Source organism: Anser brachyrhynchus, assembly GCF_964034855.1.
Source record: "Anser brachyrhynchus genome assembly, chromosome: 8".
Lineage (NCBI taxonomy): Eukaryota > Metazoa > Chordata > Aves > Anseriformes > Anatidae > Anser > Anser brachyrhynchus.
The window spans coordinates 6946983-6960034 of record NC_137702.1 but is presented as its reverse complement, the minus strand read 5'-3'; the positions used below and the strand labels follow the sequence as shown (position 1 = coordinate 6960034).

Below are 13052 nucleotides of genomic sequence, written 5' to 3'. Positions count from 1 at the left end.
TGTACTTATATCCAAAAGTTTTTGTTTTTTTCTTAGTAAAGGAGCTAAATATGTGGTTTATCTTAATCCTTGCTCATCACATAAAAGGTGATGAAACACAAAAAAACACCACCACAGAAACACGGAAGGGACAATGCATGTTTCTTTTCTCTCCACACTCCTGAGTTGCAGGCTCTAAATCGTGCCCTTCCCAGCAACTCCAGGCGCTCGCACAAAGGAAACCATCTTTGGGGGATCTCTCCTGAGGAACAACCCGGGGCCGGGAAGGGACCTGGAGCCTCCAGCCTTTCACCTGAGAAGCGCCGGGGGGGGACGGAGCTCCCGGCGGGGCCACCCCGCTGTCCCCTCACGGTGCCGGGGCGGCCTTTCCTCCCCAGCCGCCCGGAAAGCAAACACACACACACAGCCCCGGGAGGTGGAGCACGGCGGCACCCACCATTTTGGGGAGGGCGGGAGCCCCAGCCCTGCAGGCAGCGGCCGGCCCGGAGCCCCCCGCCTGGCCTCGCCTCAGCCCGCTGGGGCCGGGCCGGGTTCCCCCCGGGCTCGGGGACGGAACCGGGCCTTGTGTCTGCGACCGTGGCCCGGCGGGGCGGAGTGAGAGGAGGAGCCGGGGCGGGCCGTGCGACAAAGCCCAGTGCGCAGAAAGCTGGTGACCAGGAAGCACAACAGCGCCGGGCTGCCGCGGGGCGGGCGGCGGGCGGACCCCAGCTGAGCCCCCGCTGCCCCCCCAGCTGCCGGGGCCCCCCGGGGCTGGGAGCCGAGCCCTGCCGTGCCCTGCCTTGCCCTGCCGGGGGTCGGGGCGGCTGCGGAGCGTGCGGGGGAAGGAGGGAGGGCGGCCGGGCTGCCGCTAAGCCGCTTAGGGCCGGGGCTGGCATGAGCCTCCCCGGCGGGGCGGCTGCGGGCTGCGCGCTGCGGCGGGGAGGCTGAGGGCGCCCAGCCGCCGGCGGCGGGGTCCGGCGGAGAAGGCGGAGGGGAAGCCCCGCTCCCCGGGGCCGGGGGGGAAGATGGGGAACTGCCTCAAGTCCCCCACGTCGGATGACATCTCGCTGCTCCACGAGTCGCAGTCGGACAGGGCCAGCTACGGGGACGGGGCTGAGCCGGATCAGGAGCCGCCGCCGCCATATCAGGTACGGGGGGGGAGCGGGGAGCGGCGGGCGGGGGGGGGGGGGGGCCGGGCTGGGCTCCCCCGCGGGGCCGGCTGCCCCCGTGCCTTCGTCCCAGCGCCGGGCAGCGAGCTGAGGCGCTCCCCGTCCCTGACGCCGCCCCCCCGGGGGCCGCTGCTTTGTTCGGCCCGGCCTCGGCGATCCGGCCTCGCGGCGGGGGGGCGGCGAGATCCCGGCCCTAACCGCAGAGGGGACGGGGCCGGGCCCGGAGGGGGAGGCGAGGGCCCGCCGGGGGCAGGGGGGAGGCTCCGGGTTTTGGCTACAGAGAGGAGGACCCCGAATTTCGGGCAGTGCCGCTTCCTTTGTTGTCCTCGCCCGGTGACATCACTGTCTGGTGCTGCTCTTTTCTCGGTACTCGCAAACGGGAGGCCACACGCACTTGCACAAAAACTGCTCTTTGTCTGGGTCTATTTACTCCAGCCTGCGCTGCGCGCTTATTTTTAGCAGGGACCGATCCATAGCGAGTAACTTCTGTAATCCACCAGATCCTATTCCCTTCGGCTGCCGAGGGGACCTGGAAGGGATCGTTTTCCCATTGGTTTTTCTGTCTAGAAAGAATATGTTAATGTACATCGTGATGAGTAACCGGGGAGGGAAAAGACGCTGGGTGTTTTCTGTATCATGTGCCTCGCAGAAGGGGGTAGCGATGCAGAATCCCAGTACCAGTAGTAACCAAAAGCCTGTTTTTGACCTCTGTTCAATGCGATGGCCCCCCAAAGAAGGCAGCTGGACTTGGGGTTGCACTCGTCCACTCCTGGTCATCTCCGTCCCCGTATATAGAAACGTATAAGGCTTTAAACAGGCCCTCTAAAGGCTGCACAGCGCTGAAAAAAAGAAAACAATACAAGGAAGAATGTCAACAGTATAGCTGCACATTTTATTTGAGTTTTAAAAGTGTCTTCCTATCTGGAAGGATGGAATAGGATAGATCAGTGAAATCTAAAAAAAAAAATGACTGAGACACAAATTCTGGAGGATGGCTTGAGAGCTCTTTATTGTCAAGGGTGGGAGTCATTCAGTAGTTGCAGACCTTGACGTATAATTAACAAAATTGCAGGAAGTATTTAACCGGGTAGACGTGTAATCTGCGAATGCTTTACAAGTTCAAGAATTACAGCTCTGATAGGAAGTCCCTTAAGTGCTCAAGAGGAGCCACATACGTAGCAGTCATCGATGATGCAGGGGAACAGCGCTGGTATTGCTTGGCACTGCGTAGCTGTTTGCTTTGCGCGAGTGCAAAAGCTTAACGTTTAGAAAGAATTTCCCGAGGTGGGTTATTTTTCTCCGAATTCTGAACTGTCTGACCAGTAAAGTGTTTGACAGCAGATTAATATTTTTAAAGGTCATGTTGTTCTAAGCTAAACCTAATTGTCCATTCTGTTTAGGAATGCATCGTGTTTTTGTTATAGCATGGGCAGCCAACTTGATATGTTGATTTTTGTTGCGTTTACGTCTGCGATTTCTGGGAAGACTTGGAAAAGTCTTTCAAAGGAAAAAAAGCTGTTAGCTCTTAAGAGAGTTGAGAAATCCCATTTTGCAGGCCTTCTCACGTCGCCTTCAGTGATAGATAAGCAGACATCTTACTCAGTTGCTGGTGTCGTGTTTTTTGATGTTGTTTTTTAAACAAAAAATTTGTACGTAAGTGTGGATGGTTGACTGAGAAAACGGTAGACAGTAAAATCAGTGAACTTTCAGACCTCTGTTATTGAGTAAGTGCATTCATACCCAAACTTCCCGCATTTGAATAGAGCAGTCTAGCGTTAGGTGATGTGCACACAGGTGTTTGGCTGCCCTGAATGGCACCGCTGTCCAAAAACCCCATACACAAGTCGACCAATTGCTAAACCCTCACTGTAACATGGTGTTTTGTGTCTCCTCGTCAAAATTCAAAGGTTCTTGTTCCGCAAGTCTTAAACCACGGTGATTTGGGACTTTAAAAAAGACATTACTTACAGCGTTGTGCAGTATTTCATGCACTTTGAGGTCAAGGGGATTGATAATTTTGAAGTGTATTAGGCCTAATGCACAAGCCAAATGCTGAACTTGGGGGATTCCTTGTGCTCCATTATTGCTGTTGTGGCAGCAGTAGCTTATGATCTCATTTTAACTTCCAAATGGCAGCTTGGATTCAGCGTTACAAATGGGAATGTAGGAGTTCTGTCCTTATGTGTGATAAATACTTCATCCACGATGTTTTAACCAGAGTTAATGTGTATGTGAGAACATTCAGACCTGAGGAGGGAAGGCGAGGAAGAGGGTAAAATGAGTTTGAAAACTTGTTTGTGGCAACTGGGGAGTGCGCAAGAAACTGGAAGATTAAAACCTAATTGCTGGAGCTTTAGTCGTGAAATAGACATATTTTGTTTTGCTTCCTTTGGGTTTGCAGCAGTGATGTGCCAACTTCCTGAACAGCTCTTGCAAGGTATGCAAGCGAAGAGAAGGAAGCTTGCCGATGAAGAGGTGAAGATACAGTAGAGAAGGACTTGTATGTCTCTTTTAACTAAAGTCTGTATTATTCTGACACTTAAAACATGTTAAATTGCCTGGCACACTTGTGCTGAGGGCATCCATATGGGAATCTAGTTAAGCCATAATTTTTTTGGGTGTGAACTTCTAACAGCAAAACGCGCTTCCAATAGTCACTTCACTATTGCATGTCAAATTTATTTTATGATTGCGTGATATCAAATCACTCAGAAATAAAATTTCTGCTTCCAAAAGTTAGATTGAAAAATGGATTGGCGGTGTAGGCGCACGGAATAATGAGGAATATGCCTTCCATTCAGAGGCTCTGCATATACCTGTCTGCTGTCAGTGCACTGTAAGCTACAGGCAGAAGGCTTCAGAGGGAAAATATCTTTTTAAACAGCCATCCACATTATGAGAAAGAGGTCCATGAAAACATCAGCCGTTTTCCAGAGCATCAGGCTTAAGGGCTAACATGGGAAATAATTAAAGCACACAAAAGAGTGTGTGTGTATGCATTGAGGGGAAAAGGAAATTATTTTAAGAGTTGACCAGCATTTTCATAGACAGATGCTGGTTTTGGATGCCTCCATTTTAGAATCCTGGAATTACAACTGTTTTTCTAAGCGCTGAGCACATGCAACTCCATTTCTAACCGGTGAATCTGATTAGGAACAAGTTAGCTTTGGTTTTGTTTCTTCTCAAGTCCTCAAAATTGCGTGTGCTTTCAAGTTTGTTTTTCTTTTCTGTTTGACTTCGCCATCTGTTGGCAATATGCCTTCTGCTGTTTTTTCCAGAGGAGTTCACTGTTTTTTTCTAGTTTCTCTTTACTTCTAGCAGTTCTTCCCAACGATTTTATTTTGCAGAACAGATGTGCAACTTCTCTTAATCCCTGTCTCGTATTTCTGTTCTTAAATAGTTCCTTAGCTGCAGAAAACAATTTCAGAGTTTATTGAGCTTTGGAATGTGTTCAGTGAAGTGCCGAATACATCTTTTCTACCTGAGTTTCTGAAAGGTACTACTGTCGACAACATACACTGCAATCTTTTTTAAAAAAAAAAAAAAAGTAACACTTGCTAAATTAATAAGCTAAAAGCATGAGAAATAAGTGTAAGTTTTGGTATTGATACTGAACTCATAAAAGCATGTTTGAAACGTTGATATGGAAGATGGGCTGATAAAATGTTTTACCCCTTTATCTGAGGAGATCCAAAGTTAGCTCTGGTGCTCAGTACTACCCTGTGTTGTCTTAGAGGCCCAGATAAAATGTTCCAGTGGGTTTTTATTTTTATTTTTTTTATTTGAGGCATTCATTTAAAACCTTTTGACCTGGATAGTCACTTGATTAAGTTGTAGGCACAAAATGAGACGAGAGATCAGAAACATGAGCTTAAGCCAACGCTGTGTGCCCATAATCTTCCAAAAGCTGTTGGCGACAGCAGGTTTTGAAAGCACAATTCAGGCTGTCTCATGGCTTCCTCTAAATTGAGGTTGCTGCAATATCCTCCGTGGGCCTGCTCTGTGAAATGAGCATCACTTGCAGGCGCCGTGCTCTTGTCCTGGTCCCTCTGTCCTGCGGCCCAGAGGTCTGTGCCCGAGGGGCCCTGTGCCCCCCTCCCAGTGCCTGGTGCAGTGCAGGAGATGTGGCCCTGAAGCATTGCTTCTTCGAGACCCTGGGAAAGTGGCCAGTCCGAAACTTTTCTCAGTATAGTCTGCTGCATTTCTGTCTGGAACTTGCCGCCGTGGATGCGTGTATTGGGTGTACTTTGCTCAAAAGAACAAAGGTTTTATTACTCTCTCATCATAGCTTAAGTACTACATTGCACTGGAACTGTTGGTGTATATCGGAACAGCATAAAAGGAGGAAAGATGTGATGGAAATACTCTGCATACTGAGCAGTAGCCATGAAGGAAAAACCAAAACCCAACCAACCAGTAATTTCATGTAAGACAAATGTGTGTATTAAATATTGCATATGCAGTCTTCTCCTTTTCTCTGCTTGTCCTCCACATCTTGCTAAAGATGTATGTATGAATTACAATTTAGTCAGTGAAATACTGCTCCAGCACCCAATTCCTCATTCTGGTGGAAACTTTGCAGGGGTGTCTGTCTGTTCATGTGTGCCTTCTGACACCGTGGGTGTAGGTGGCCATCAGCTGCAACGAGAAGAGCGATGGAGCAGGTGAAGCTTAGGATGTGCTGCATGGAGGAGAAATGGTAGAGTAAGGCCGTGTTGTTTTGTTTACTTCCTTTTCAAGAATATGATTGCTTAGGCTGCCTTATATAACTTGTTTTCAAAAATGAGCAAGTGCTATATTAATATCTCTAACTGTGAAAGACCAAGCACTGATGGTGAAGTCAGTCCTGGTAGACTGTTGTGATACAATTTGGACAGCTGCATTTGGAAAATCTGCGAGCCCTCAGTGTCTTACGGGGCTGTTCTGGTAAATCGTGTGGATGTGCAAAGCAGTAGCAATATGTTTTGTTTTAAATATCTGTATAGGGATATTCAGTTTGCTCATGAAATATATGTATGAAATATAAATGAGATATGCGTAGTAATGAAATATATTATGAACTTCGTGGCTCATAATAGCATTCAAGATTATTTCGCTATTGAGCAATATGCTGTGCATGTCTGAAGAACTTAGCAAGTTGTGTAGATAACTTTGTTGCTAGTAATCAGGATAGATAGAAAGTTTTCTGTGGGTGCCGAGTATAAACTCCTTTCTGGGTAGTATTTATTTAAAACAAAAAATTGTGCACCTGTCTTTCCAGTCTTAATGCACGGTGGTTTCAGGTAGGCAGCCAGGCTGGCTGAGTGCTGCTGTCGAGGGGTGGGGGTAAGGGGAGGAGAGGGGCAGAAAGGCAGATCTTCAGATCAAGTATACCAGCTGGTATTGCAAAGCTAGATAACTTTTTTGGTGTAATAATAGTGAAAATACCATTTAAAAACTGTTTTTAGTGGATATTTTAATGAGCATTGGCTGAATATTGGAGTTCTCTGCAGCTTAAAATAGATGTCAGACTCCGGTCAGTTATAAATACACGTTGGGCATGGCTTGAAGAAATGGGATGTGTATGCTGACGTTTGATTTCTCTGTGTTAACACTTCCTAATTATGAATATTTGAGTCAATTTCTAGGCTACTGTAGTTGAGTCAGCAGTCAGCAAGGATCTGTCCCTAACCGTTTTGGCCAGGAGGTTTTGCAAGAGGAATTTAGAAAAGAAGATGAGATGTTTATAAGCCCATTTGACAGGATGCTGGTCGCTGTGTTGCACGTGTTTCCCCAGGGAACGTCTAAGTTGGACCAAGCTCTTAGGCAAGGTCTGTCCCTGTCTGCTGTGTCACTGCTCGTCACTTCGATGAAGGAAAGAGGCTTGGCTTAACGAGTGCTGTTAGAGACCCTGTTAATGTTTCTAGGCAAACTGGTTGCAGAATGTAAGGCCAAGAAACTAAAAATAACACTGCTTGCCAGTGACAAACTGGTATCTGCCAGTCGCAGTGCCTGTCCTTACTGTTGCCTCCCCATGGACACACGGAGAAACGTATTTATGTTTTGAGGAGTTAATGGGCTGCGGAATAGACTAAAGCAAATCAACCGTGACTTTTCTATGAGCTAATGAAACAGTTCCTAAGAGACCAGGGAATTACAAAATGAGCAGGTTTTTAGGGATGTCATGGCTGAGTTAGAGTAAAACCTCTTCAGGGGAAAAAAGCTGGCGAGTCACCGTTCTTTGACGCTAGAAGACAAAGCAAGCTCCAGTCTGGTTTTAGACTGCAAGAAAAATTTGCCCTGGCAGCGTGAAAGTCTCAGAAGTGAGAGGTACGTCGTGCTTCCTGAAGGTGGGATGTGTTTTTGAAGATGCCGTCCTTTCGATCGTTCTGCCAGCCTTGGGGGGCAGCTGCCATCGGCAGGAAAATGCAGCAGCCACCTGGCCTGGCAGAGGGGAATTGACATAGAGCTTCTTGGTGGGCAAAACCTGAGTCCACGCGTAGCTTCCTGCTGGGTGAAACCGTGGATTTCAACATTAATAAAATCACTTGAGCAGCCCTAGCATAAGCCATGGTCTTTCTTGGTTCAGCCTGCTGTTTAGTTTGTAACTTCTGGGAAATCACTTAACTGGTCTGTGCTTTAGTTTCCTCATCTGTAAAATGAGGAGTAATAAAGCTTATCTTTAGTGCAGACATGCATAGTAATTTAATTCACGTTTGTAAAGTGTTCTGTGATAATTTGATTTTAATAAAATAATATTCCTCTGTTACAAAATGAACCTCTGCAGGAATTTACAACAAATCTGCTGCTGTAGAGAGGGAGCTTTATCAGAAGATCTGTTTAAGACAATAGATGTCTCCTAAAATCTGTTCTGGAATCCGATAATTTAGTTTTTATTTGGCAGCTCATGTTCCAGATGCTTGATTAGTAGGAATGAGCAGGCTGTGGAGATGGTAATAAAAAATCTTGCCTAATCAGGATAATGAATCTTCATTATCCGTGGAGATTCAGCATTCTTTGAGGCACGCCAATCAAAACAAACAATACCGCCCTCCCCCAAATCCAGGACCACCTTGTGTTTAGGAAGCTGTTACGTTTCCCGTGTGTGCTGCCAGTTCACTGATGGGATCTGCAGACGTTGCTGGCCATACAGCTGGAGTTTGGTTTCAGAACCACGGAAAATAAACTAGTTTCGTGTTTTGAAGAGATAATGGTCTGCGGAATGGGCTAAAGCAAAGCGGCCATGACTTTCCTATGAGCTAATGAAACAATTTCCAAGAGACCAAGGAGTTACAAGGAACGGTTGTTTTATTTACCAGTCCTCTGTAGGAATCTCTGTCGGCCGCTCTTGTTTCTCGACAACGAAGAAGAAAGTTACAATGCCGGTGGCAGAAAAGCTGCTGGGCCACAATCCACGAGCAGTGACATGGACAAACAACAGATGCGTGCAGCAACTGGAGGAGAAGATAAAAGAGCCTTCCTTTCAACCACAGTTGCGTCAGCCAAATCACAACCAGCTGGTTTATTGCACTGGACGTTTCTGCTGAGCCATCAGAAAGCTCGCGCACGCTCCCTGCTTCGCACACGTGCACGTATGCATGAAACCGTACCAAAGGCTAGTCTGATTTCTGAGCCTCTCCTCCTGCCTGTCTTCAGCCACAGGTTTAGTTCAGGACCTGAAGTGCCTGAGGGAGGACTGAAACAGTGGGAGGAATGGGAGAAACTGTGACTCATGAAATTAAGTTCCTCCCTTAGCCCCAGCATGCAGCGATGCATGTGCAGACTATTATCTCTGCAGTAATGAAACCTGTTTCCCGTGATGGTGTTTTTTGGACACTGAAGAGGCCTCCGTGTCCTCCCTTCTGCTTTTTCCCCACCCAGAGCAGTTTGTGTTTCTGGAGGCGCAGTTCAGAAGCAGTCCCTGTGCTCAGTTCACTGAACTCAAAGGGCAAATATCTGCAGAGACAACCTCATCCTCAAAGATGAATCTCAGCTGGCCGACAGTGCTGAGTTTTCCAGAGCTTAGCCCATGTGCCATTAGAGTTTGGACTGCTAAGAGAAGTCCTAGAAGCATCAAGGAAATGCCTTTTTTATGACTAATAAAAATCTAGTTTCATGAATATCCAGTGTAAGTAAAAACCCGTTCGGCGCTGTTTCACACAAAGGGTGGGAATCACCTCTCCTGCAGCCGTGACTGAAAGCACCAAAACTTTGCCAGATACTGTCAGTTTTATGAAGACTAAGTTTTCTCATGGCAAAAGTGATTTAAAAAGAGATGGCCAAATAATTTTAAACCAGAAATACCTGCATATAAAATACACATACTTGGACAGTAGTTCTGTAGGTGCTGTAAGGTTCTCTGTGGTCCTCACCGCTATCACTTTGTATGGCTCTCCTGATGACTCTGTGCAAGCTCTAGCCAGAAGGAATTGGAACAATATTTATCTGCCTTTATTTGTTCCTCTAAGGTGCACCTTGGTAGGGTTACAAATCCCTTATGACTCAGTGTGTGAACGTCGCGGAATCAGACGAGGCTGGGCACTCTTGCCCTTTCTCTTTTAGAGCTGCAGGAGACTTAAATCTAAGAGATCAAAGTGCATCGGATTCCGTCATTTCAATATCTACAGGACAGTATAATGCATGACTACTTGGGGACGATGCCTCTGTGTCTGACTTTTATTCGGCATTGTAATTAAACCCAGATACAGAGCTTGTTCTGCGCGCTGAACGTTAATCATAGCATTTTATTAACACAGTTGTTGGAATTGTAATTCAGACAGTTTGACTTTGCACTATAGATTAAGACCAATATTTATTTTGTCTGAATAAATGCATTTTATTTGAAGATCAGAGAGAGAAGTGATTGCTCTTGGGTTTTGAACAAACAGGTGTAAGAATTGCTTGACTACAGACATAGCCAACTGTGAAACTGGTTTGGTCTGTACTATTGCTTAACAGAAGGCAGTTAACTGCTGAATTCAGTGGAAACTATATAAAAGGCTCAGACTGGCAAACAAATGCTGGAAATTCAGATTTAGGTGAGACAAAATTAATATCTTAACACTTGTAGACTTTATTTTTTGCATGCGAATAGTACTTGCTTAATTGCTTCACCAGTTTCTGATGTTTGGGGGTTTCTCTTGGTTGTTTTCTGTTTAGGTATTACAGTTTGTATTGCAGTTGCATCCGTCTATCTTCAGTTTAGGTTATGAGATATGACTAAGTCATCGCTTTTAGTGTCTGCTTCACCAAGTTCTGTAATGTTACATCTTCATTTGGGGACCTTGAGGCAGTTGTGGATTGTCTTGTGAAGGGTGGCATTCTTGGAAGTGTATTGACCTTCTTGGAAGGAAACATTATGATTTGTAAATCTCAAGCAAAAATACTTAATTTAAGTATTAGTTCTTTTCTAGGTTAATGATTTTTCACCTCTGAGACCCTGGATCTCTGAGGGTCTATGAGCTGTGTTTACAGTGCTCAAAACAGCTAAGTCATAAAATCCCATCTGTAGTCATCAAGTTGAGAACACAGGTCCACACACCTCTGCTGCAAATTTCTTCAGAGATCCGCAAATCAGAAAAAAGGAGAAAGCGCTGCATAGGTAGCGTTGCTCTAAGGTCGGTCCTGGGCCAAGAAAATGTGTCAGCCCGCTCTGGTAACAGCACAAAGCAAACCTTCGCCAGCGGCACCTGGGGAGGCAGCGTGGTCGAAGCTCCGGTGGCTGTGGTGGCCACGTGTCCTCCGCCAGCTGGATCGGGAGGGATGGCCTCAGGCCCAGCCCCAGGTGAGTTGCCCCACTGCTCTGCCACCCTGCCTTCAACTGGACGTAGTGCTGTGATAAGTAACCTGCTGGAAGGGATGCGTCCGGTAACTCAGGTGCAGCTCTGCTTTTTGCAGAATCCTTCCAGCCACTCATCTACAAGAACCAAAAGTGAGGTGCCAAAAGAGATTTTTTTTCCACTATGTCTGAATTTAGACAAACTCTGGAATTTTTAAGAAGTTAGGTTGTGTTTGTTTTACTGTGTGGCTAAGCTAGAAAATAAATTTACTGAAGAATGCCCATTCCTTTTGTAAATATAGTGGCTTTCTTGAGTTGCAGGAGGTGGAGTGAGCTGTGCAGAGACACCATGTTAAATGTACGAGTAGTTTTATTTTACAGAATCCTCCTGAACAATCTTTTAGGAAAGAAAAAAATAGTGTCCACTTGCACAAAAAAAAAGCTTCACGCTTCAAGTAATTTTTGTTTTCCTCTATAAACTGTAATCTTTCCTCTTGTTCAGTGAGTAACCTGTTTTTCTTACCTCTCAGAAGAAGCAAGATGACCTAGATTTAGAGCTTCCTGGAGAAAAGTTTGTTTCACCCTATATATAGTTTCTCCTGAGGTCTCTTCATGTGGCTAAAGCTGTCATCTACTCTGAGCTGGTAAACCAAGGATAAAAGAGCTATAGTTTTATGCTGAGCTTGGAAAGAAGGGTGTATTATCCTTCATTTTTTTTGGTGTCTATTAAATATATTTTATGTACACACCATTATCTAGATTCCACTGTAGTCAAGGTAGGACTTTCAAACTCCCAGCTGCAATATCAAGAAGTTAATGTCTGTTTCTTTCAGCTTTATGTCTGCTCAGTGTCTTGCGGATGAATAATGACCAATTACCTCTTCATTAAAGAGCGAGTTGGATCAAGCGTTTGCGCTGGCAAGAATTTCTGCAGTGGACTCAGACTCAGACTGTGGTATCGTGGGGTCAGTGCCTCCCTAGTCAGATGGCACAGACTGTCTTTCTTCTTGGAAATTTCCCTAAGCACTTGAGTTGCTGCGGTGGTGTTTTCATATCGAGAAGCAAAAACTGGGAAAGTGGTAGTAACAGCCATGTAACAGATGCTTCCAAACAGGTTGTTGGTGTTGAGGGATCAGACAAATGTTTCCATCTAGTCAAGCAGCCAGAGTACTGCAGATGGAGGGAAATTCATCCATCCCTTTGTCAGGGTAAGACATTTTCTTAAATAGAGGGGAATTTATCTGATTTAGTGTGTCAGTAACTTGAGCTGTTTGGGCTTGTACAGTATTTCTAGGAGAGAGGGGTACTTTCCTTGTCTCTGAAGAAAGTGCTGCTGTGTGATGAAACCCAATACTCCTGTCCCGGGGCCTCGGCTACACCAGGGACCAATGCCAATTAAAACCATATATGCCCCTATGGTAGTGTGTGTGTACCTCAGGCATGTGGGGGAATGAGAATCTGTGTTCACTTAACTTGATTTAATACAGAATTCCGTTCCACCACTTAAAAATAATGGCTCTGACAGACTGTACTGGGGAGCAAATGCAGCTGAGGCCAAGGAAAAGACTCGGGAGCTCTCTCTGTGTTCAGTGTACCATGGGTTGAAATACAGGCTAAAACACAGTGTGCCTTGGGATCCATCCACACGGCGTGCTTCCGTGTTTCTGACGCGAGGAAGTCAGGTCTAACTCCTTGCTGCTGCCAGAGAGGATTGTTTCGCTTTTCCCTCCTGCTTTCCTCTTACAGCCATGTGCTCCCCGGTCCCTTTGTGGTAGCTTTGGTATGTATCTGATCACTCGGTGTGTCAGCTCACACCGTTAAAGCATCTCAGATGGGTTCTCTCTTATTTTCCTCTGTCAGCTTAGTGGGCCAAACCGACTTCCTGGTAGAGGTCAGATTTATCTGCACTTCATGCAGTCTATATGTTTGGTTTTACTTTGTGGCATCTCTGGAAAGGTCTAGAGATGATGGCTATTAGCCATGTGCTATTTCCACAAAATGGTACAGGATTTTTTGCTTCTCCATAGAATATACGTGGAACCGCATACCAGAGCATGCACCGAACGAAAGCCTGATAGTAGTTTGGACAGTGAGTGCATCTGGGAACGGTCTGCGCATGAAATGCGGTGCAAGTTTGCCATTGCTGA

At 46.1% G+C, this 13052-nt stretch overlaps 1 protein-coding gene across 1 annotated transcript in view; it reads left to right on the top strand.

Annotated features, from left to right (window-relative positions):
• Positions 1-669: 669 nt before the first annotated feature.
• Positions 670-13052, top strand: part of RNF11 (ring finger protein 11) — a 34540-nt gene continuing 22157 nt past the window's right edge. Inside the window, exon 1 of the mRNA XM_080603342.1 lies at positions 670-1127. Within this exon, the coding sequence (XP_080459468.1) occupies positions 1005-1127 (123 nt within the window). The 5' untranslated portion in view covers positions 670-1004. The remainder of the gene's footprint in view (positions 1128-13052) is intronic.